The 26,834-nt window shown below is 42.2% G+C and overlaps 1 protein-coding gene across 7 annotated transcripts in view; it reads left to right on the top strand.

The window, feature by feature from the left end:
• Positions 1-4,883: 4,883 nt before the first annotated feature.
• The window catches only part of LOC110531948 (dedicator of cytokinesis protein 3), a 58,574-nt gene continuing 36,623 nt past the window's right edge, over positions 4,884-26,834 (top strand). For all 7 annotated transcript variants that reach the window (XM_021615490.2, XM_036987837.1, XM_021615489.2 and 4 more), the window contains exons 1-6: positions 4,884-6,183; positions 14,449-14,532; positions 14,689-14,729; positions 17,047-17,102; positions 18,957-19,053; positions 22,519-22,667. In XM_021615490.2, coding sequence (XP_021471165.2) covers positions 6,147-6,183; positions 14,449-14,532; positions 14,689-14,729; positions 17,047-17,102; positions 18,957-19,053; positions 22,519-22,667 — 464 coding nt within the window. In that variant the 5' untranslated portion in view covers positions 4,884-6,146. The remainder of the gene's footprint in view (positions 6,184-14,448; positions 14,533-14,688; positions 14,730-17,046; positions 17,103-18,956; positions 19,054-22,518; positions 22,668-26,834) is intronic.

Genomic DNA, 26,834 nt, shown 5'->3' with positions numbered 1-26,834 from the left:
ACAAGCGTTTCATAAGTGTCAAAGGCTTTTATTGACAATTACATGACGTTGATGCAAAGAGTCAATATATGCGGTGTTGACCCTTCTTTTTCAAGACCTCTGCAATCCACCCTGGCATGCTTTGAATTCACTTCTGGGCCACATCCTGACTGATGGCAGCCCATTCTTGCATAATCAATGCTTGGAGTTTGTCAGAATTTGTGGGTTTTTGTTTGTCCACCCGCCTCTTGAGGATTGACCACAAATTCTCAATGGGATTAAGGTCTGGGGAGTTTCCTGGCCATGGACCCAAAATATAGATGTTTTGTTCCCCGAGCCACTTAGTTATGCCACTTTTTATGTCACTTTTGCCTTATGGCAAGGTGCTCCATCATGCTGGAAAAGGCATTGTTCGTCACCAAACTGTTCCTGGATGGTTGGGAGAAGTTGCTCTCGGAGGATGTGTTGGTACCATTCTTTATTCATGGCTGTGTTCTTAGGCAAAATTGTGAGTGAGCCCACTCCTTTGGCTGAGAAGCAACCCCACACATGAATAGTCTCAGAATGCTTTACTGTTGGCATGACACAGGACTGATGGTAGCGCTCACCTTGTCTTCTCCAGACAAGCTTTTTTCTGGATGCCCCAAACAATCAGAAAGGGGTTTCATCAGAGAAAATGACTTTAACCCAGTCCTCAGCAGTCCAATCTGTACCTTTTGCAGAATATCAGTCTGTCCCTGATGTTTTTCCTGGAGAGAAGTGGCTTCTTTGCTGCCCTTCTTGACACCAGGCCATCCTCCAAAAGTCTTCACCTGTCCTGGTGGTGCCCCGATCCCGCAGCTGACTCAACTTTAGGAGACGGTCCTGGTGCTTGCTGGACTTTCTTGGGCGCCCTGAAGCCGCCTTCACAACAATTGAACCGCTCTCCTTGAAGTTCTTGATGATCCGATAAATGCTTGATATAGGTGCAATCTTACTGGCAGCAATATCCTTGCCTGTGAAGCCCTTTTTGTGCAAAGCGACGATGACGGCACGTGTTTCCTTCCAGGTAAGCATGGTTGACAGAGGAAGAACAATGATTCCAAGCACCACCCTCCTTTGGAAGCTTCCAGTCTGTTATTCGAACTCAATCAGCATGACAGAGTGATCTCCAGCCTTGTCCTCGTCAACACTCACAGCTGTGTTAACGAGAGAATCACTGACATGATGTCTGCTGGTCCTTTTGTGGCGGGGCTGAAATACAGTGGAAATGTTTTTTGGGGGATTCAGTTCATTTGCATGGCAAAGAGGGACTTTGCAATTATTTGCAATTCATCTGATCACTCTTCATAACATTCTGGAGTATATGCACATTGCCATCATACAAACTGAGGAAGCAGACTTGGTGAAAATTTATATTTGTGTCATTCTCAACTTTTGGCCAGGACTGTACACATCAAACATTCTGAGACTCAATCATCGGATCATTGTATTTTTATAAATCTTTATGTACAGTGAAGTTATTTCACCTGGAATATATTTGTTCTCACTGTACAGCATGATATTCCGCATATCGTGCTCTGACCCAGGGCGGCAGGAGGATGATGTTATACTCCAGGTAGCTGTGCTGGTTTTCAAGGCAAAAATATTAGGTTGTGTTTCCCAAAATATATTTTCCTCTGACTTTAATGGGTTTCAGTACTGGCAGGAAGACCACATTCTTTGAGCCCTCTGCCATTCTGAATGCAGTAAGCTGACTGGATTCAAGAACCCACTGATATGTTTGAGGCAATCTAGGGCAACAATGATTACATTGTACAGTAATTGTAGAAGACAGAACTAGTTAGGTACAATATTTAAATTCATATCATTTCATATTCATATATTTTCCATTCATTATTTCACACATACAGTGCATTTGTAAAGTATTCAGACCTTTTGACTTTTTCCACATTTTGTTAGGTTACAGCCTTATTCTAAAACTGATTAAATTGTTTTTTCCCCTTATCGATCTGCACACAATACCCCTTAGTAACAATTTTTTTTTTTTTACATACGTTTTCAGACCCTTTTACTCATTACTTTGTTGAAGCACCTTTTGGCAGCGATTACAACCAAGTCGTCTTGGATATGACGCTACAAGCGTGGCACACCTGTATTTGGAGTTTCTCCCATTCTTCGCTGCAGATCCTCTCAAGCTCTGTCAGGTTGGTGGGGGAGCGTTGCTGCTCAGCTATTTTCAGCTCTCCAGAGATGTTCGATCGGATTCAAGTTCGGGCTCTCAAGGACATTGAGACTTGTTCCAAAGCCACTCCTGCTTTGTCTTGGCTGTGTGCTTAGGGTTGTTGTCCTATTGGAAGGTAAACCTTTTCCCCAGTCTGAGGCTCTTGAGAGCTCTGGAGCAGGTTGTCATCAAGGATCGCTCTGTACTTTGCTCCGTTCATCTTTGCCTCAATGCAGACTAGTCTCCCTGTCGCGGAAAAACATCCACACAGCATGATGCTGCCACCACCATGCTTCACCATCGGGATGGTGCCAGGTTTCCTCCAGACGTGACGCTTGACATTCAGGCCAAATAGTCCAATCTTGGTGTCCTAAAACAAGAGAATCTCTTGTTTCTCATGGTCAGTCATTTAGTTGCCTTATGGCAAACCAAGCGGACTGTCATCTGCCTTTTTTACTGAGGAGTGGCTTCAGTCTGGCCACTGCTATAAAAGCCTGATTTTGGTGGAGTGCTGCAGAGACTGTTGTTCTTCTGGACGGTTATTCCATCTCCAGAGGAACTCTGGAGCTCTGTCAGAGTGACCATTGGGTTCTTGGTCACTTCCCTGACCAAGGCACTTCTCCACCGATTGCACAGTTTGGCCGGGCAGCCAGCTCTAGGAAGAGTATTTTGGGACCTTCAATGCTGCAGAATTGTTTTGGTACCCTTCCCCAGATCTGTGCCTCGACACAATTTGCCACAGGTGGACTCATCAAGTTGTAGAAATATCTCAAGGATGATCAATGGAAACAGGATGCACCGTAGCTCCAATTTTGAGTCTCATAGCAAAGGGCCTAAATACTAATGTAAATAAGGTATTTCAGATTTTTTTTATTTGTTGAATTTTCTAAACCTGTGTTCGCTTTGTCATTATGGGTTATTCAATTTTAGAACAAGGCTGTAACGTATAAAAATGTAGAAAAGGGGAAGGGGTCTTTTTATACTTTCTGAAGGCACTGTATATATTGGGAAATGGTTTATTTGGAAAAACAGACATGTTGCAGACACCAACGTCTTGGTTCCAGACAAGCTAAATACCTTCTTCGTCTGCTACCAAGGACTGTGGGCTCTCTTTCTCCGTGGCCGATGTGAGTAAGACATTTAAGCGTGTTAACCCTCGCAAGGCTGCCAGCCCAGATGGCATCCCTAGCCACGTCCTCAGAGCATGCGCAGACCAGCTGGCTGGTGTGTTTACGGACATATTCAATCTGTCCCTAACCCAGTCTACCCAGTCTACCCTAGACCTCCTTCAATTTGAATACCGCCCCAATAGATCCACAGACTATGCCATCGCACTGCACACTGCCCTGTCCCATCTGGACAAGAAGTATACCCATGTAAGAATGCTGTTCATTGACTAAAGCTCAGCTTTCAACACCATGGTACTCTCCAAGCTCATCATTAAGCTTGAGGCCCTGGGTCTGACCCTCGGCCTGTGAAACTGGGTCCTGGACTTGCTGATAGGCTGCCCCAGGTGGTGAAGGTAGGGAAAAACACCTCTGTTTTTAATGGCTAACTCCAAATGAGCTTTTCCAAAGTTGTTAATATATTATAGCTGTCCATTTGGGAGCCCAGAATGTATTTATTTATAAATCTCATCATTGGATGGTTAGGCAGTTGGGTTTCCCAAGGGCATAGCTGACCGAAATGGTAAATCTAGAAAAAGGAATGGTCTGTCTTAATTCATGGAATGTTCTCAAACCATTGCTGTCCATGATATCGTCAAGGGTATACGGATTCCACATTTGGACCATTGGGTGGGGATACAAAAGGCCACCCTTCAGATAACAAGGCATTATTGTGACATTTTGGAGTCTGGCCATGTCATTTTAATTCCCAGTTACATTGTTTTTCAAGTGTTTTTTGTTGTTGTTGAGCACAGCCTACCAGTTTGTCATGTCCTCCATAAGCCAGGGGAACAATAGTGACAATGTGATGGGAGGAATAGCCTACTACTCACTGAGTGATTGATGTATGTTGATTGATAGACTATAAGATTAACCTTTTTCCATTTCTGATTGATTAATATGCATTAAACATAGGCCCTTGTACTCCCTGTTCACATATGACTGCGTGACCATGCACACCTCCAACTCAATCAAGTTTGCAGACGACACAACAGTAGTGGACTTGATTAACAACAACGACAAGACGGCCTACAGGGAGGAGATGAGGGCACTCGAAGTGTGGTGTCAGCAAAATAACCTCACTCAACGTCAACAAAAACAAAGGAGATGAGAGTGGACTTAAGGAAACAGCTGAGGGAGCACCCCCCTATCCACATCAACGGGACAGCAGTGGAGAAGGTGGAATGCGCAACAGCGCCTCTTCAACCTCAGGAGGCTAAAGAAATTGGCCTTGTCACCTAAAACCCTCAACTTTGACATATGCCCAAATGAGAACATCCTGTCGGGCTGCATCACTGCCTGATACGGCTCTCCAGAGGGTGGTGCGGTCTGCTCAACGCATCACAGGGTTCAAACTACCTACCCTCCAGGACAGCTACAGCTCCCGATGTCACAGGAAGGCCAAAAAGATCATCAAAGATGACAACCACCCAAGCCACTGCTTGTTCACCCCGCTACAACCCCAAAAGGTGAGATCAGTACAGGTGCATCAAAGCTGGGACCTAAAGACTGAAAAACAGCTTAGATCTCAAGGCCATCTGACTGTTAAACAGCCATCACTAGCACAGGGAGGCTGCTGCCTACATAGACTTGAAATCATTGGCCACTTTTAATAAATGGATCACTGGTCACTTTAATAACGCCACTAATATTGTTTACATATCTGGCATTACTCATCTATGTATATACTGAACTTCTGGCTCTGACAGAGATGGCCGCCTCGCTTCGCGTTCCTAGGAAACAATGCAGCTCTGTCAATGCTCATGCATGTATTTGTGTGTATATATTCTTATTCCATTCCTTTGATTTGTGTATATTAGGTAATTGTTAGATATTAATGCACTGTGTTTGCTACACTCGCAATAACATCGGCTAGCCATGTGACCAATACAATTTGATTTGAAATAACATTCTCCTGGCAGATCCCTTTTTTAAATGTGTATATAGACCAATAAAGAGGTTCTGTAACCATTTTTTGACAGACCCTGTAAGGAAAGCCTACCACATCTCAGTCTTGGTTCCAGTAACTGATGTAATAGCATGGACAGCTTGGTTTAGCCCAGGAGCTGAAGATTCAATTTTAAGGAAGAATGAAAACTAGGCTTCCCATGACAGTGAAAGTGCAATTAGTGATGGATGCAATTGCCATGCAGTTGCGCTCCGACAGTCAAATTACATTTGTAAATGCTTAACACATCCGTATTGACAAAACGAGTCATGTGACGACCATGAAGATGGCGCATCTTACAGTATATAGCAGTTTTCTGAAAATGTCTTGCCCCTCAATACCAGTTTGGACCGGCGGACAATATCACGAGTGTTAATTATCGTCTGACTCAACCCAATCGCGGGGACCCGATATCATGGCGTTGTTGATCATTGGGAATCCGACTTGGTAATGAACCACAGGCTAATGACTAACCTGGAAATACATAAATAAACCGTAAAAAAAAAAAAAAAAAATCCGTTCCTATCGAGATGCTGCTGCAACAATAGCGTTTGGAGATTTAGATGACCGTGTGTATTGGGTAGGTGGACACGGAGACTGCATCTTGTGTGACTAGGAGACACAGCGAGCAGAGCAGACCGGGAGATAAAGGAACCGCGGGCGAAGACATTGGTGGTCCATTTTATGTTGTTGCCTATAATAGCCTATATTTCTAACGAGTTGTAGCCTAGTCCCGTTCGATACACAAAGAGCCGGGGATATTCCTATAGCTTTCATTTAGCCACATCCTCCCACGATATCGACAGAATGAGGCTTGGTCTCCAGGTGGGAAAATAACAAAAATCCCAAGATGTGGATACCGACAGAAGAGGAAAAAATCGGAGTTGGTGAGTCGATTCAGTATTTATCTGGCTATTTGTCTTCTTTTTTTTAATGAATTATTTTCAATGTGATTTACTTTTCTCATTCAAAACGGATTATTTTCTTATGAAGACGCGCTGTGACGATCACAGCTTCGGATTTGATATCCTGTTTGGTCATACAGGTTATTATATGTAAGTGTAAGGTATTCGCATCAAACAGTCACAATGTCTAGTGTTTTAAATTCCTGTAATGAGGCTATAGCTTACAAAACACAAGTCTATCAGCTGTGCTTAATGGCTAAGGATAACCTGACAATAAGAAAAGGTAAAATATCGGTTATTGCGTGGGATGATATCGCCTAGTATAGGCATGCTACCTCTCTGACTGTATCACCAGTGGCCATCCATAACCCAGTCCTACAGTATGCTTATCATTCATTCATACTAGGCTACATTGTATGTTTTGAAAATGCGTCAATAATTGTGTTCAGATAGGCTCTGACGCTCTTCAATGCCTATCTGAAAAGGCATTCGACTGGAAACCACGAGGGGGCAATGGGATAGCGTTATGCCAACAGGTGTAGCCTAGAGTCTGAGTATGCGCATGCTTACCTGTCGGCATTTGTAACACAGCGCCACGACTACTTAGCTACTACTACCATCTGTGATCTCCAATCACTATGTCATAATGCTCAAGCCGAATCATTGTGAAAAGTGCTAGTAGCCCCAGAGGTAATGGGTCATTTATATCAGGAGTATTGGAACTATCTGCAAAATGTTCCTGGCGATTTGAATGAGTCATGTTGAATCAGTTCGCTCAGAACACACACTGCACTGCTCGATAAATACCCAGACTCCAGAACTATTGATTTGTGTTCAACAAAGAGAAGTCATTGGTGGAGAACGGGAGAGAAGCAACAGTTTGAGAGCACACAGTGTACTGTACCTTTTGATTTAACCAGCCATCCTTTTCGTTTCGCTGTCCGCGGTGCTGAAAATTATGCTTCAACCAACCGCGTGTCGCTGTCCAGGGTGCTGAAACGCAGAAAGCAGCGAATATGACCAGCTTTTGTCAATTCCGGTGGCACAATTTTGTAAGCGCAACATTGCAGTGCACACACCTGATTCAGCTAATCAACTAATAGTCACGCGTGTTAGTGGTGGTTAGAACAAAATGTGAAACCCAGTACGTAGGCCCACGATTTGAAAAACACCGGCGTAGGCTACAGCCAGAGGCATAGGACTGCACACTGTTAGAAGACCCGCGGTGTCCATTTTGCTCTACTACTCAGAATTTTGCCAGAGTAAACAAGCCACATCATATTCATCAGATTTGTGGGCTGCTGCTAAGGTTTGATGCTTGATATTTGAAGCTGTCCTTGTGAAAACCATGTCCCATGTTGAAAGCTACAAACTGACATTGAGTTTTCAGTTTTGATTGGAAGTATCTACTTGGAGTCTGACTATTGCATTTGGGACACATTTTTTCATCCACCCAATGGTCAGGATTGGGGCAATTGTATCTGTTCCTAGATCCGCGTTTGGGGCAACTTCTACTATACAGTTTACAACGAAGTGCGGTATCTGATCCTAGATCTTTTTTAGAGGTAACTTCTACCATACTGTCTAAAAGCTGCTGTACTCTTCTCTGTGGGCCTCATTCCTCCCATCTTATCTTAATGGGCACAGGCTAACAAAGAGAACATGTAGAACCCAAATAATGAAAAATAGAATATCTCCTTTTAGACAACCTCATTATTTGTTTGCTTGTTTTTTTTATTGGACATAATACGTCTCTGTGAATGTCTTCATCACTATACAGTATCTCACCCCGTGTCCTCTTCCCAAACTTAGCAGGTGATTTGCAGGTAGTTCCAACAGTTGTATCTGGTGGTAGTGAGGTGATATGGTAGTTGGCAATAGCTGTACACATGACTGGATTCACTTCTCACTCTGGTTCAGAAACATCTGCCCCTCATGTGGCTCTGACATTGGCATGCCCTTGCACCTCCACATGCAACGGCTCAAGTGCAACTCAATATAGAAATAAGTTGAAGTCGGAAATTTACATACACCTTAGCCAAATGCATATAAACTCAGTTTTTCACAATTCCCGACATTAAACCTAGTAAAAATTCCCTGTCTTAGGTCAGTTAGGATCACCACTTTTATTTTAAGAATATGAAAGGTCAGAATAATAGTTGAGTGATTTTATTTAGGCTTTTATTTCTTTCATAACATTCCCAGTGGGTCAGAAGTTTACATTCACTCAATTAGTATTTGGTAGCCTTGCCTTTAAATTGTTTAACTTGGGTCAAATGTTTCGGGTAGCCTTCCACATGCTTCCCACAATAAGTTTGGTGAATTTTGTCCCCTTCCTCCTGACAGAGCTGTAACTGAGTCATGTTTGTATGCCCCCTTGCTCGCACACGCTTTTTCAGCTCTGCCCACAAATTTTCTGTAGGATTAAGGTCAGGGCTTTGTGATGGCCACTCCAATACCTTGACTTTGTTGACCTTAAGCCATTTTTCCACAGCTTTGGATGTATGCTTGGGGTCATTGTCCATTTGGAAGAATCATTTGCGACCAAGCTTAACTTCCTGACTGATGTCTTGAGGTGTTGCTTCAATAAATCCACATAATTTTTCTTCTTCATGATACAATCGATTTTGTGAAGTGCACCAATCCCTCCTGCAGCAAAGCACCCCCACAACATGATGCTGCCTCCCCCGTGCTTCACCGTTGGGATGTGTTCTTCGGCTTGCAAGCCTCCCCCTTTTTCCTCCACACATAATGATGGTCATAATGGCCAAACAGTTAAAAAAAAAAAAATCATCAGACCAGGTGACATTTCTCCAAAAAGTAAGATCTTTGTCCCCATGTGCAGTTGCAAACCGTAGTCTGGCTTTTTTATGGCGGTTTTGGAGCAGTGGATTCTTCCTTGCTGAGCGGCTTTTCAGGTTATGTCGATATAGGACTTTTACTGTGGATATAGATACTCGTGTACCTGTTTCCTCCAGCATCTTCACAAGGTCCTTTGCTGTTGTTCTGGGATTGATTTGCACTTTTTTGCACCAAAGTACGTTCATCTCTAGGAGACAGAAGGCGTCTCCTTCCTGAGTGGTATGATGGCTGCATGATCCCATGGCGTTTGTACTTGCAAACTATTGTTTGTACAGTTGAGCGTGGTACCTTCAGGTGTTTGGAAATTGCTCCCAAGGATGAACCAGACTTGTGGAGGTCAATTTTGTTTTCTGACGTATTGGCTAATTTTCCTTTGATTTTCACATGATGTCAAGCAAAGAGGCACTGAATTTGATGGTAAGCCTTGAAATACATCCACAGGTACACCTCCAATTGACTGAAATTATGTCAATTAGCCTATCAGAAGCTTCTAAAGCCATGACATTTTCTGGAATTTTCCAAGCTGTTTTAAGGCACGGTCAATTTAGTTTATGTAAACTTCTGACCCACTGGAATTGTGATACAGTGAAATAATCTGTCTGTAAACAATTGTTGGAAAAATTGCTTGTCATGCACAACGTAGATGTCCTTAACCGACTTGCCAAAACTATAGTTTGTTAACAATAAATTTGCGGAGTGATTGAAAAATGAGTTTTAATGACTCTAACCAAAGTGTATGTAAACTTCCGATATAACTGTGAATTAGAAAGTCATGGCAATTTGAAGCTATGACATCTTGGACAATAATATGAATGGACAGCCATAATTAAGTAAAGCAGGAGATACAGCTAATGTCCAATTGGTAGGGGGATTACAGAGTTTGGTGTACCCTAAGCACCATTTCTTAATGGTTTTAACCCGCTGAGGACACAACCACTCATCACCTCCTTTGCTGCAGGTTGTTAAACAGAGTTTGAGTAACAACGCTTCTGGAAACAATGGGATTTCTGCTCTCATCAGTAGAAAGTTGAGCATTAGTCCAATATGGCCTATTTTTAAGCATTTGTGTATGTGTGTGTTGCGTGCGTCATGTATGTAGGTGGGCGGCATGTGTGTCTGGTGGCATCTGTGTATGTGTTCGTGAGTGTTTGCTCTTTTGAAATGTAATAAAAGGTAACGTGGTCATCAAGTAGTCATGTGATCTCCACTGCAGATGGGTGCCATGCTCACTCAGACAGATCTGGTTGCTGTTCTGAAATCAGATCTGACAAAAGCACCCGGGCACTCGCGTGGCAGAAGTCCTTAGGTTAGCAGGACCCGAGAACAGCCCAGTGATGCGGTGTGTGTCTGAGTGAGCGTGCATTCAGGTCATGCTGAACAGCATGACTCATTGGGCCAAACAGAAAAGGCTCTTGTGTCATTTTTTACTTTGCCATTTGAGTATCTGGGACAGGGTTACTGAAATCTAGGAGAGAAGCAGGACCTCCGGGGTCTGCATGCTTAGTCACAATGCATCACTGGAATGGCTAAAGGAACTAATCTGTGATGCGCTTCACTGTGATCACCAGCCCTACCAGTAATGTTTTGGTTTGGCTCTGAAAGCATCCAGGAAGTTTCTATTCAATACAGCACTCAAATAATAGTAAAACAATCAGATTTAAGAATGAACTGCATACAGTGGTCAGAAAGGGTAAGACGCATTGTACATCAGTAATGTGATGTCCTTCAAGACATGTATTTCTCTGTAGTTTTAGATGATCTTGCAAGTAAAGATGCCGCAGTTTAAAGGGATAGTACACCCACGTTACAAAATGACACATTGGTTTCATTATCCGGCAAGCTTTCAATGGGCAAGGTATGACAGCAATCTGTGCTTTGTTTAAGTGTCCCTGGCACTGTTTCCAGTCATGGGACCAATATCAGCATTTTTTTTGCACATAATCTGAAAACATCTAGAATTGATTGTGAAGCTCAACAAAGTTGCTTATATATGATTTCATACGATGTGTGAAAGTTTCTGATATTGTCCCGTGACTTGAATGGGATATGTCATTTTTTAACATTTGTGTGAACTGTCCCTTTATCATCCATCTGCTAGTGTACTCCTTTCTGTACATTCTTTATGGTACCATAAAGCCTCCTCAGAAACAATGCTCACCCTCTGTGTACTGTTGTTATGCTGTCCCTGTCAACAATTTACTATGTAAATACATTGCTTTTGCTTCAGTTCATGTGAAGTTGCCCCAAAAAGAGATGTAGGGTTGCATTTACTCTTGTTGGTGGGGTTTGATGCTCGCTGCCCTTTAAACTGCCCTTCAGGGCATAGTACAGTACAATCTAGTACAGTATGTCTGTCTCTCTCAGCTTTGTTTTCCTGACCATGTGTGCTGTCTGTCTGCTAAATGTTTCCATCAACACAGAATCAAAGCTGAACAGAGAGAGCAGTAACCTACTTACCTCCATGTTCCATTAAGCAATATTTACAATGAGTGATGTGTATGCCTGTGGTGAAATAATAGATAGATCATTCTTGGATGACTGTGACTTCAGTCTGGAGTTCATTATCTTATCGCCAGAGAAACTACTTTGATTTTCATTTTGATGAATAGTTCTATAAAACATTTTTTTTCCCACGTTGTGTCATTTTGATGACCACACAAATTGGTGCATAGTAATGATAATTTTGTGTGCTGTGCATATTTGAACGAGGCTATTTGCATGGTTGATTTAGCCTGGGGACTGAGAGAGGGACACACACTGTAAAGACCTAGGTTGAATAGATAGACAACTATACAAAAGGCTTTGTAGACATCCATGTGATATAAAAGTGAACAATGTAAACACTGTTTTAAAAAGCAAGGATCAATTCAACTGAGCTTTTTTTCTTCTCTTGTTCACTTTACAAACCTAACAAAGGATGACTGATAGGAGCCTGTAACTCCACCACATTGGCTTACTAATTTACAAAGCAACACTGACTTAACCTTGATCTCTGTCATCTGTGTAGGCAAGTCTCTTTCTCTGTGTGGGTGTGTGTAAGTAAGTCTCTTTCTCTCTGTTGGTGTGGGTGGTTGGGTGGGTTTGTGTGTGTGTGGCCCTTCTCTGTTTTCACACTGCAGGGAGCACAAAACTGCAGCATCTGCCTACCATCATTGTACATTGTGGGCCCACATAAACTGCTGTTAAAAAAATGGCTTCAGCTGAATCTCTGCAAAAATAAGATTAATCTGAATTCCAAAGTTGAGGAATTAAGGAACAACTTCCTAACAGTTATGCCATATTCAGACTTAATAGCTATCATAAGCAGGCTCCTCAACTAACATCAGTTTGTTGCAAATCATCAACAGTGGCACTTCATGCAACCTAATACTCTAACATAGTTCATACATTTTTCCTTTTGCCCATTTAGATATTACTCTCACTTCACTACTTTTACTGTACATTTCTGTCTTGGCTTGTGTTTTCCGATGAGTGAACACTGCCATTACCGTTCACTGTTGGCTACTATTTTACTCACACTGGTTGTTGATTGTGGAAATGCCTTGCTTCTGCCAGGTCTCATTTATCACACACCCTACTGTACTCGCACATCAACATTTTCAGTTTGAATCTGAACTCAACTGTTGTTGTTACAGTCACTCCCTGTATTGCTGCATTGTACAGTAACTATACTGTTGGCCTGTGATTGATAGATGGAAAAGGAAGTGTTCAATACTTTTTAGTAATGCAGATTTGCTTGTTTATTTCTGAGTTTGCGTCTCAAATGACACCTAATTCCCTATACAGTGCATTACTTTTGAGGCACAACATGGGGAATAGTGATGCAATTGAAGATACTATATAGTGCATTACTTTTGAGGCACCACATGGAGAATAGTGATAAAACATGGATCCACATTTCAGCAAGGGAATATTTCAAATCCAAGTAAAGAGCAGAGTCAACAGAGCCTGTGAAATAGAACCACAATCTCCAGTGAAACAGTCCCATCTTGTTCTGAAATGGGCACTCTGCTGAGGGTCTCATAATGGTTCCAGTGTAATTAAGCAACTTACACAAACTAGGGGACATTAAAAGACAAGGACTTTGAAGTAGAGAATGTTTAGGCCAGGTTGGTAATAGACCTGAAGCAGAGTTAGAGAAGGGGACAAGAAGATCCCTTTTCAAGTCTTTCTCTCTTGTCACTTAGATGGTTATATGTTCAGATTATCTCGCTCCATCTCTCTCTCTCTCTCTCCATCTGATCTATGCCCTGTGCTTGTGATTTGGACCCTGTGCGCAGCAGCAGCACATCTATATTCCTGCCTTTTTTAAAATGCCCAGATCCCTGCAGCAGTTATACAGTGAAGAAAGCCCTACAGTTTTATAGATGATCTGTTGCCATAGCTACCGTAGCAGAGGAACTAAGTGCTCGTTTCCTACAAACCGAACAAGTGCTCTGGCCTCTCCCTTCTCCCCTCCCCCCACTCATTGGGTCCCCTGACTGGGTCATTAGCATAATGACTCACACAGAACTCTCCTCCAAGGGCCACCATTTGTGGGTTTTGGAATCGTGAATGGAGCCCTGTCGTCGCCAAACAAGTTTGCCTTGTACTGAGGCCTGTAGACATTACATCTCTGTTCTGCTGTTAAGTTACTCTGCTCCTCGACTGATGCACCATTTAAGAGGTATTAAAGGTGGTACTCTATAGTACGGGTCCCCTGAAGATGGCGCTAATGCATCCTTAATCATGTTCTCTGAGTCACAGTATTTGATTCAGCCAGCAGTACTCTGCATACTTTAAAGGGCATTGGTTGAATTTATGCTGCAGTGAGAACAAACAGACAGCACACAGTTCAGTATTGAAGATTTATGCACAGATATGATGGAGGAGCGTTTACCCCTACTGTTTAGCAGCAGAATGTGTGCTATTTGTAGGGTCCATATTTGGAGACTTAACTTTACATTGTATTAAAATCAGGAATGCTTAAGAATCAATTGCCTTTTTAAAATGCCTACACACTTCAGGGAGGGGGGCCTGTTTCCAGTTGGTTGAGCTGGGGCTCCTTTGCAGGAAACGGCTTATTTAAAAAAAAAAAGAAGCTGTTAACAGCTCGGCGACAAACCAAAACACATGCTGTTTGAAAACATGACTGATGGGGAGGGATGCACCTCGTGGAAAGTAACACAAGGATAAAGCCAAGGACAGAGTATCTCATCTTTAGGCTGGGCACTTGACTGTTTCTGTTTACAGGAAAGGGATGTAATGATGAGCAGAGCTTTGAGTCTTTGAGTAATATCTATTCACTGAATAAACAATATCATAAAAAACAAACACGTTGGCTAAAACAGAAACAGACATAACTTCATGAAGTTTATAATGTTTACCCTTTTTATTTTTTCTCAGTTATTTGTAACTTCCGGGGCTCAGTATGTCAGGCCCTGGTTCTGGAGATAGGAGAGACGGTGCAGATCCTGGAGAAGAGTGAAGGTAAGAGCTGCTGAATAACAGTTTATAGAGAATAACATTGTATAGTATACTCACTTTACCTTCATCTAAAAAAGCACTTTGTGGTGTGTGTGTGTGTGTGTGTGTGTGGACATATCAACCAGCTGAACAGACTATGAATCTTTGGTTTCTCTTTAGGTTGGTACAGAGGGTTTTCCACCAAGAAGCCTTCAATCAAGGTAAACACATCAGCCTTTTCCTTTTAGAATCACACTTTACATTCACTGCTTGTATTGCCGCTATTATTGAGAGTGGTCCTGTTTGACCAGGCAGCTATCAGCCACTGTTTGTTTGAAGCTATTTATTCACAGCAAAGTGATTCCTCATGCAAACCTCAACTTCAGCATGCTTACTTTTCTTAGTGTTGTCATGTTTGGGCACCGCAATTAGTATGTGTTAGGTGCAAGCTACCATATTTTCTCTCCTCTCTGTGTGGCAGAGAATACGATGCACACTTTGGATTTCTGGAGGCGTTGTATTGGATGAGTAGCAGTACATATACAATAAGAGTTACACCATTTATTTTATCAGTTCACCTTCCACACCCACACATACATACTGATGGATCATCTGTGTTAAAAAGTGTTTCTACCGCTCACACAGAGGCCTACAATGTGGCACTGTGTTTACTGTACACTTCATCTTGCTTCCAATGAGATGAGTGCAATGGGAGAATACGTTGGTACTTGCATCTAAGATAAAAAGCATGAAGCCATTTGTGTTGAGAGCGAGAGACACCGACCCATCCATCCACCCACCCACTATCAGGCGTCTCCTGCTAGTACATTCCCTCCAGAGAGCCTGCTCAGGCTGCTGTTTTGACATGCAGTTCCATGTAAACTGGCAAACCTCACCTCCAGGTAGAGCTCCATTAACACACTGTCTCCAAAAGGTACAGTAAGATGCACAGAAATGCAACAATACATCACGAAATGACAAACAGGGTTTCCTTTCGATTTGAATTCGATTACAAAGTATGCAGGCATTCATCTTAATTTTTTCTATGGTATTATTAGTACCTGCCTGCACCTGTGGAAGTTTGTTGGATGTGTACGTACACTATGTTTGAACTAAATGGGTTCAGCACCTCCAGGCAATGTTCCACTATAGCTGCTGCCATCGATCTGTTCTGCACTGCAGTTCATGGTTAATATATATTACTGACGCATCCACTTCCGATCCAATCAATTGTTCAGTAAACCATGTTTATAACTGTACCTGTTTTTTCGGCTTCATGTTCCAAATCAAAATGTCTGACACATGATACCCATCACTGAGTAGCTTTTTATAAAAAACATTTCAAACCCCCTTTTTCTTCACAATTTCGATTTTGTCTCTTCGTTGCAACTCCCAAACGGGCTCGGGAGGCGAAGGTCGAGTCATGCGTCCTCTGAAACATGACCCGCCAAACTGAGCTTGCCTGTTTAACCCGGAAGCCAGCCGCACTGTGTCGGAGGAAACACCGTTCACCTGACGACCGAGGTCAGCCTGCAGGCGCCCGGCACACAACAAGGATTCACTAGAGCACAATGAGCCAAGTAAAGCACCCCCCCCCCCCTCCGGGGCAACCCTCCCATAATCTGGACGACGCTGGGCCGATCGTGCGCCACCCTATGGGACTCCCGATCACGGCCGGTTGTGATACAGCCCCAGTGCCTGAGACCACTGTGTCACTCGGGAGGCCTCATTCAGTCAGTATCTTAATAAGCTGTGAAACCAGTGAAGAACCTGTGATACCTTAGTCTGGCCCTGGTCCCAGATCTGTATGTGGTTTTACTCCTCTTCAATGTCATGACAGTGATAGACAATACCTCTGCTGTCTCATCATTCTTCTGAGTCGAGCTGAAATAAAAGGTCAGTCAGATTGAGTTGTCAGGTAACATACTGTTCCAGAAAGACACACTAAAACTCCTCACAATCCTGCCAGATAGCTAGAGGTCTTATGGGATGCCAATGCCCGTTCTGCTCTCACTACTCTCATCAGCTAGTTACAGTCCCCCACCCATACGCCTCCATTTTTATGTACTCTTCCTCCCACGCTCCCTCACTTGCCCTCATACTCTCCCTGAGCTGCCACAATTAACTGTGCTCACTGTGCCCAATTCATCACATCTGGCAGATTAGAGCCAGAGAGAGGAACTGCAAGGGTGGCAGTTGGCACTGTTCTGTCTCTCATGCCCTTCCCAGCTAAGCGACAATTGGGGCTGAGCTGCTGCATATTCAGTTTGTGTGTGTCAGAGTTAGAGCAGTATTAAAATAGCCACAATCTAAGCGTAGCTTGTGGCTACAGTAGTTTTTTGTCTGTCAAGAACTCCGCTCCTCTAACTACTGCTCCACATTACAGTTGACCAATGCATATCATGTACAACACAGGGACACACACATGCAACATGTGGGGCATACTGTTTACATGCATGCAGAGCACAGGACTACGGTCTTCAGTTGCAGCACCTTGCTACATTTTTCTCTTCTACTTCCGCCCTTTCCATCCATCAGGGTATATTCCCAACCAACTATGTCCACCTGAAGAAATCCACAGTCACCAACAGAGGGTGAGTCTCTTCATGTTAAATCATATGAGCCCAGTTTGTCAGAGATACATTCCTGGTTTGAAAATGATTGGCACCCTTGATAATGATGAGCAAAAACTACTATATCAAGTGAATAATACAAATACTGAGCTATATTGTCTGCAAAAACAATGGGGAAATTATATTATTTTACGACAATTGCTCAGAGAAAGAGATTTTGTTGAAACTAAAAAAGATGAGGGTCAAAGTTATTGGCACCCCTCTGTTCAATACTCCAGCACCCTCCCCTTGCGAGGATAAAAGCACTGAGCCTTTTTCCTAAATGTTTTATGAGATTGGAGAACACATTGGGAGGGATCTTAGACCATTGCTCCATACAGAATCTTTCCAGATCCTTGATGTCCTTCGTCTGTACTTATGGACTGCCCCATTCAATTCAAACCACAGGTTTTCAATGGGGTTTAAGTCCGGAGACTGTGATGACCCTTGCAAAATGTACAGACGAAGGACATCAAGGATCTGGAAATATTCTGTATGGAGGAATTGTCTAAGATCCCTCCCAATGTGTTCTCCAATCTCAGAAATGTTTGTTTCTTTCTCTGAGAAATTGTATAATTTCCCCTTTTGTTTTTTTTTTTGTCGTTGCATACAACAGGTAAATATTTGTATTCATTTTATACAGTCTTTTTTTTTTGCTCAGCTTTATCAAGGGTGCCAATAATTTCAGATATAAGGTGGAGAATCACTGGTTAATGGAAGCCAAAGGAAGCTCTATATTTTCCACAACATAATGTAGAGCTGCCATTGGGTAAGATTTATTAATCAACAATGGGGTGGTGTGTGCATGTCCCACCCATTTCTGTTGCCTCGTTTCCCTCATCACTGATCTGTGAGGATCTGTAGTTAAATGGCATTAGGTCTGCTCTGCCAGTGAAGCATGCTCCTACACACACACACACACACACACACACACACACACACATACTACTCTCCCACGGACACACACGACACCAGTGGTCATCCGAGTTGTGTTGCTGTTTAAGGCACACAAGGTGTTCATGGCAGTGGAAGCCGAGAGAGGGCAGTGCAAAGACAAAGGGAGGCAGGCAAGCTCTTATACCAGCCAGTGTTGATGGAGATTAGATCTGCAGGCAGGGATCAGTGACAGTGTGGACTGGGAGGATCGTTCATAGTGTTATATCACCACCCTCCTGTGCACTTATAACACACATTCAGAGAGCTCTCGTTTGCTTCTAAAACAGGTGCAGACTTGGAAATTGTCATTATTACACTTCCCTGCTCAAAGAGTTGAATTTGGGAAATGTGCATTGCAGTTTAGTCTGGTTAATGGTATGAAAACACCTACAGGTTCTCCCAGTGCATCAGAGCTATAGAGTATCATTCTGGCTTGTTATGTAATGACTGTCTTGTGTTTTTAACTAGACACGTTTTCTATAGAACAAATGTATGCAATACATTATAGAATCCATTATAGAATCCAAAGCCAGAGTGCAGAGAACCACATTTCACAACATAACCTGGCGATCTTCTCCTTTTCTCCTGCTTAAGGTCTTTCTCTTGTCTTTCATTTAGTCTCATGGTTGGCACTCTGAAATATAAATTGTCCGTTGTGGTTTTGCTCTAGTGATCCTTTATAATCCTAATTTCACAATTGAGTGAAATATAGTTTTTCCCATCATGAAAGAGTTATGTCATGACAGTGCCAGCACAGGGCAGTGATCGAAGTGTGTGTGTGTTGGTTCGTTCAATTGTGTTTTTGTTTTTCTCTATTTGTACTGTCGGCAGTTATGTCTGTCAGTTTTAAGTTTTCGAGTGTCTGACTCTGTTTCTATAACTGTGTGTGTCTCACCCTAGGCTGTGTGAGACGGTGGTGCCTCTGGAAGATCCCATTATCACTGAGACCACCTCCACCCTGCAGGAATGGGGCGTGCTGTGGAAGCAACTCTACGTGGTCAGTATCGCCTCACACGGACTCCATTTAAATGCAACGTACAGGGTTAGAAGAGTGGTTGATCAGAAAGGGAAAGAGGACAGGAGCTGCACCCACCCCTGCGTTACATACCTAGCTCAAAAGATTTGATGAGATATACATTTTTACCTGCAGTATACAATGTTCACCTCATTCAATAGCTGAAAAAGCCATGTCTATTTGCAAAAGACTGGGGGATAGCAAAAACCATTGGGGTTGAACATACTGTATATACATCCCCTTCCCATGATTCCCCATAGCGTGTCATATAGGCTGTAATTCCACTCTTCATCGTCTTATCCTGCCTATGTATCTCCCAAAATAGTCATTGTCTATAAATAATGTCGTAGTAGATAGCTATCATAGGCAATTTCACAGAATGTAACTCTGCCATTACTATACTTCTTTGCCTAACCTGGTCCCAGATCTCTCTGTGCCGTAGCCAACTCGTCTATCATTGGCATGCCATTCATGACAATGACAGTCAGAGGAGATGGCTAAGGAACACCGATCTGTCCCTGGATAATGTTTATGTTATGGGCTATTATACAGTCATCTTAAAACTCAATGCAGTATTGTACATTAAGCCAGCATCATCATCACCCTCCCACTCTATAAATGTTTATGGAGACCTAAATAAACCCTAATCCTGCTAAGTGTGGAAGGGGCAGGAGGGGATATACGTAGCTGAGGTTTGACCTGAGCAGAGGGAGGGAGATTTTGTCGAGCTTGGCTGCCAGCGACTTTTTACATAACCTATCACTGAGGACTGCTCATGCTCAGAGCAACCAAGGACTGTGGTGATGTAACTTCCTGTCAAGCACAACAACTTCAAACCACTGATTTAACACTACTCATTTCGGGCACTCACTCTGCCCCCCTGTGTGGTAGCCAGTGTAGCCAGTCACCACGGTTACCATCCATAAAAACAGGATGTATCATTGGCTAAATCAGGGGTGTCAAACTAATTTTCCCCGGGGGCCGCATTCGTTTATATATATATATTATATATTTATTTATATATATATATATATATATATACACATACACAGTGCCTTGCGAAAGTATTCGGCCCTCTTGAACTTTGCGACCTTTTGCCACATTTCAGGCTTCAAACATAAAGATATAAAACTGTATTTTTTTGTGAAGAATCAACAACAAGTGGGACACAATCATGAATTGGAACGACATTTATTGGATATTTCAAACTTTTTTAACAAATCAAAAACTGAAGAATTGGGCGTGCAAAATTATTCAGCCCCTTTACTTTCAGTGCAGCAAACTCTCTCCAGAAGTTCAGTGAGGATCTCTGAATGATCCAATGTTGACCTAAATGACTAATGATGATAAATACAATCCACCTGTGTGTAATCAAGTCTCCGTATAAATCCACCTGCATTGTGATGGTCTCAGAGGTCCGTTAAAAGCGCAGAGAGCAGGTGCTCTGGTCAGATGAAACCAAAATTGAACTTTTTGGCAACAATGCAAAATGTTATGTTTGGCGTAAAAGCAACACAGTGCATCACCCTGAACACACCATCCCCACTGTCAAACATGGTGGTGGCAGCATCATGGTTTGGGCCTGCTTTTCTTCAGCAGGGACAGGGAAGATGGTTAAAATTGATGGGAAGATGGATGGAGCCAAATACAGGACCATTCTGGAAGAAAACCTGATGGAGTCTGCAAAAGACCTGAGACTGGGATGGAGATTTGTCTTCCAACAAGACAATGATCCAAAACATAAAGCAAAATCTACAATGGAATGGTTCAAAAATAAACATATCCAGGTGTTAGAATGGCCAAGTCAAAGTCCAGACCTGAATCCAATCGAGAATCTGTGGAAAGAACTGAAAACTGCTGTTCACAAATGCTCTCCATCCAACCTCACTGAGCTCGAGCTGTTTTGCAAGGAGGAATGGGAAAAAAATTTCAGTCTCTCGATGTGCAAAACTGATAGAGACATACCCCAAGCGACTTACAGCTGTAATCGCAGCAAAAGGTGGCGCTACAAAGTATTAAATTAAGGGGGCTGAATAATTTTGCACGCCCAATTTTTCAGTTTTTGATTTGTTAAAAAAGTTTGAGATATCCAATAAATGTCGTTCCACTTCATGATTGTGTGCCACTTGTTGTTGATTTTTCATAAAAAAATACAGTTTTATATCTTTATGTTTGAAGCCTGAAATGTGGCAAAAGGTCGCAAAGTTCAAGGGGGCCGAATACTTTCGCAAGGCACTGTATATAAAAATGGTCCTCTATCCATCGTTCTTGGAATTTTTATGCTCCTTGACTTTCTAGCTTTCATTTCGGTGATTATTAGTGAGCTGGACACAGTGAAGAAACTAATAATGTAGGTCCATTGTCATTTCTACACAGTTTGGATGTGATTTTAGTCATTTGCAAGTAGATATATTCTTGGAGTATTATTTATAACTCGCGGGCCGGATTAGACCTCCTCGCGGGTCAGATCTGGCCCCCACGCCATATGTTTGACACCCCTGGGCTAGATGTTTACACATTTTATTTGTTTTCATTTAATGTTTTGCGCTCAAGGCATATTGCAATTAGAATGCATCGCGGTACCTCAGGGAGCGATGGCCTTTGAATTAGTGTGTATCTGTTGTAATGTACATAATTAGGCCTCACAGAACAGCCAACCGAGAGGCCTAATCGGCTCTGACTAAAATCGTTGTTTTCCTACAGCCACCAGCAGGTTGAGAACATGGAATGTTTACCCTAATTAAATGTCCATGAACGTTGTAGATGCGGTTAAACTTTGCACTTATCTAAACAAAACTGGGAGGTAGTGTGGGCTTGTCAGGCCAATGGGAGGAATATAAAATGCTTCAATTAAAAGTGCTGTCCTTGGTCATGGAGAAAAACTACATTTGCTGTAAGGACTGAGTTGGACATATATTTTTATTTGTATAATTAATTGTGCTGGTACTTTAGCTCTATCAGTGGAACTCATGTGGTAACTATGTAGCCTCCAGTAGAAAAGAAAGACCCTTGTTGGTTGTTTGTTAACAGAGAAACAGGTTTCACCGAACACCCATTTTCCTTTATAGCTGTATAATTCCTGCATAATTATTTAATGACACAGCCATGCTAGTGTGTTTCATTAACACTCATTACAGTTTCATAACCCTGACCTTCTACTACTGTCAGGAGGAACACTTGCATTCTAACAGCAGCTAGTTGCTTAGTTGTGTGTTTCATAATGGAAGTCTATTTAAAACCATGGATTGAATCATGAGGGTGCCTGGAGCTGGAGTTGCTGTTACTTCCATAGCAGACCAGGGAACTCTCATAAGAATAGAGATACTGACATAGAAACGTCAGAGTCCAGATCAATATAGACATACTGTATTGTGGGAATGTCCAAGAGCCAATTTGTTATGTTACATGTATGTTTTGATCATATTGTTGTGTGTGTGATCCCCACAGAAGCACAAGGTGGACCTGTTCCACAAGCTGCGTCATGTGATGAATGAGCTCATTGACCTGCGCCGGCAGCTCATCCAGGGTCACCTGGCCCAGGACCAGACCAGAGAGATCAAACGCCACATAACCGTGCGCCTGGACTGGGGCAACGAGTGAGTTGATGTAGTGTGGCGCATGGGCCAGGGCCCATATCATGTTTGTGTGTGCATTTGTAATACTGTATCCTGCTACAGAACATAATGTAGATGTAATGTATTGACACGGTCATTTAGCAGATTTGTTTATACAAAGCGATTCCTAGATGATCTATACAGTGGGTATCATAAGTATTCACCCCCCCTTGGATTTGTTAAAAAAAAAATTACTAATATACCTTGATTACAAGGCCCTCCCTCGCTCTCCCTTTTTCAAATCAGATCCCGCCTCCGTTCTGCTCCTCCCCACCTATAGGCAGAATACACCTCCCGTGGTAAGGATTGTTCATCGTTAATCTGATCAATCTGATCAATCGGAATCTATGCTTCAAGATTGTTTTGATCATGCGGACTGGGAAATATTCCGGGTTGCCTCTGAGAATAGTATCGATGTATACACTGACTCGGGAAGGGCATAGAGGATGTTGTTCCCACTGTGACGATTCGATACTTATCCAAACCAAAACACTTTAATAGATGGCAGCATTCAAGCAAAAATGAAAGCCCAAATTACCACATTTAACCATGGCAATGTGACTGGGAACATGGACGTGTACAAACAGACCAGCAGTGGAGAGAGCCAAAGCTTCAAGTTCATCTACGTGGATATCACTGACAACCTGAATTGGTCCCTTCACACAGATGGCATGGTGATGAAGGTGCACTCTTCAACCTCAGGAGGCTGGAGAAATTTGGCTTGGCCCCTAAGACCCTCACAAACTTCTACAGATGCATCATAGAGAGCATCCTGTCGGGCTGCACCGTCTGCAACTGCAGGGCTCTCCAGAGTGCATAGTCTAACACATCACTGGGGGCACACTGCCTGCCCTACAGCACATCTACAGCACCCAGTGTCACAGGAAGTCCAAGATGTTTTGGGATGAGTTGTACCGCGGAGTGAAGGAAAAGCAGACAAGTGCTCAGTATATGTGGGGACTCCTTCAAGACTGTTGGAAAAGCATTCGAGGTGAAGCTGATTGAGAGAATGCCAAGAGTGTGCAAAGCTGTCATCCGGGCAACAGGTGGCTACTTTAAAGAATCTAAAATATATTTTGATGTAACTTTTTTTTGGTCACAACATGATTCCATATGTGTTATTTCATAGTTTTGATATATTTACTATTATTCTACAATGTAGAAAATAGTAAAAATAAATAAAAACCATTGGATGAGTGGGTGTGTCCAAACTTTTGACTTACTGTGTGGCTGAAGTATTCATACCCCTTGACTTATTCAGCTTTTTGTTGTGTTACAGCCTTAACAAAACATGTATTAAATTGTTGATTTTCCTCACCCATTTACACACAATATCCCATAATAACAAAGTGAAAACATATTTTTATTTTAGCACGTGTATTGAATTGAAAATGAAATACAGAGATATCTCATTTCAATTAGTATTCACACCCTTGAATCAATACATGTTAGAACAGCTGTGAGTCTTTCTGGGTATGCCTCTAAGAGCTTTGCGCACCTGGATTGTACAATATTTGCATATTACTTGTTAAAGATTCATCCAGCTCTGCCAAGTTGACATCCATTTTTAAGTCTTTCCATAGATTTTCAAACCAATTTCAGTCAAAACCGTAACTAGGCCACTCCAGGACATTCAATGTCATCTTGGTAAGGCACTCCAGTGTATATTTGGCCTTGTGTTTTAGGTTGTTATCCTGCTAAATGGTGAATTTGTCTTCCAGTGTCTATTGGAAAGCAGGCTGAACCAGGTTTTCCTGTAGGATTTTGCCTGTGCTTAGCTCTCTTGACATTATTTTTTATCCTAAAAAAACTACCTAGTCCTTGACGTTCACAAACATACCCATAAAATGATGTGGCCACCGCATTGTGTGTTGGATTTGCCCCAAACGTAATGCTTTGAATTCAGGACATAAATTGAATTTCTTTGCCACATGTTTTGCAGTTTTACTTTAGTGCCTTATTGCAAACAGATTGCTTGTTTGGGATTATTTTAATTCTATACCGGCGTCCTTCTTTTCACTGTCATTTATGTTAGTATTGTGGACTAACTGCAATGTTGTTGGTCCATCCTCAGTTTTCTATCACAGCCGTTAAACTCTAACTGTTTTAGTCATGATTGGCCTCATGGAGAAATCTCTGAGTGGTTTCCTTCTTCGTCTCAGACAACTGATTTAGGAAGGACTATCTTTGCAGTGACTGGGTTGTACCACAACAAAATCTGGAAAATGTCAAGGGGTGTGAATACTTACTGAAAGCACTTTATATGTATGTACACTATAGTGTGTATTTATTTATTTATTTATTTGTATATAACACACTACCTTTCAAAAGTTTGGGGTCACATAGACATTTCCTTGTTTTTGAAAGAAAAGCACATTTTCTGTCCATTAAAATAACATCAAATTGATCAGAAATACAGTGTAGACATTGTTAATGTTGTAAATGACTATTGTAGCTGGAAACGGCTGAGTTTTAATGGATTGTCTATATAGGCGTACAGAGGCACATTATCAGCAACCATCACTCCTGTGTTCCAATGGCACGTTGTGTTAGCTAATCCAAGTTTATCATTTTAAAAGGCTAATTGATCATTAGAAAACCCTTTTTTTCAATTACAGTGGGGCAAAAAAGTATTCTCCCAAAAAAGTTCTCCCACTTAAAAAGATGAGACGCCTGTAATTTTCATCATAGGTACACTTCAACTATGACAGACAAAACAGACAGAATTTATTTGCAAATTATGGTGGAAAATAAGTATTTGGTCACCTACAAAAAAGCAAGATTTCTGGCCCCCCACAGCTTGGTTTGAAGAAATCAACTGTGGGAGCAATTATTAGGAAATGGAAGACACACAAGACCACTGATAATCTCCCTCGATCTGGGGCTCCACGCAAGATCTCACCCCGTGGGGTCAAAATGATCACAAGAACGGTGAGCAAAAATCCCAGAACCACACGGGGGGGACCTAGTGAATGACCTGCAGAGAGCTGGGACCAAAGTAACAAAGCCTACCATCAGTAACACACTACGCAGCCAGGGACTCAAATCCTGCAGTGCCAGATGTGTCCCCCTGCTTAAGCCAGTACATGTTTAGGCCCGTCTGAAGTTCGCTAGAGAGCATTTGGATGATCCAGAAGAAGATTGGGAGAATGTCATATGGTCAGATGAAACCAAAATATAACTTTTTGGTAAAAACTCAACTCGTCGTGTTTGGAGGACAAAGAATGCTGAGTTGCATCCAAAGAACACCATACCTACTGTGAAGCATGGGGGTGGGAACATCATGCTTTGGGGCTGTTTTTCTGCAAAGGGACCAGGATGACTGATACGTGTAAAGGAAAGAATGAATGGGGCCATGTATCGTGAGATTTTGAGTGAAAACCTCCCATCAGCAAGGGCATTGAAGATGAAACGTGTCTGGGTCTTTCAGCATGACAATGATCCCAAACACACCGCCCGGGCAACAAAGAAGTGGCTTCGTAAGAAGCATTTCAAGGTCCTGGAGTGGCCTAGCCAGTCTCCAGATCTCAACCCCATAGAAAGTCTTTGGAGGGAGTTAAAAGTCAGCAACAGTGTGTGAATACCAGCAACAGTGTGTGAAAACATTGTGAAGACTTACAGAAAATATTTGACCTCTGTCATTGCCAACAAAGGGTATATAACAAAGTACTGAGAAACTTTTGTTATTGACCAAATACTTATTTTCCACCATAATTTGCAAATAAATAAATTAAAAATCCTACAATGTGATTTTCTGGGTTTTCTTTTCTCATTTTGTCTGTCATAGTTGAAGTGTACCTATGATTAAAATTACAGGCCTCTCTCATCTTTTTAAGTGGGAGAAATTGCACTTTTTTGCCCCACTGTATGTTAGCACAGCTGAAAACTGTTGTGCTGATTTAAAGAAGCAATAAAACTGGCCTTCTTTAGACTAGTTGAGTATCTGGAGCTTCAGCATTTGTGGGTTCGATTACAGACTCAAAATGGCCAGAAACAAAGACCTTAATTCTGTAACTCGTCAGTCGATGCTTGTTCTAAGAAATTAAGGCTATTCCATGTGAGAAATTACCAAGAAACTGAAGATTTCATTTTAATGCTTCTTTAAATCAAAACAACAGTTTTTAGCTGTGCTAGCATATTTGTAAAAGG

Source organism: Oncorhynchus mykiss, chromosome 9 (assembly GCF_013265735.2).
Source record: "Oncorhynchus mykiss isolate Arlee chromosome 9, USDA_OmykA_1.1, whole genome shotgun sequence".
NCBI lineage: Eukaryota > Metazoa > Chordata > Actinopteri > Salmoniformes > Salmonidae > Oncorhynchus > Oncorhynchus mykiss.
This window is presented reverse-complemented; position numbering and strand designations above follow the sequence as displayed.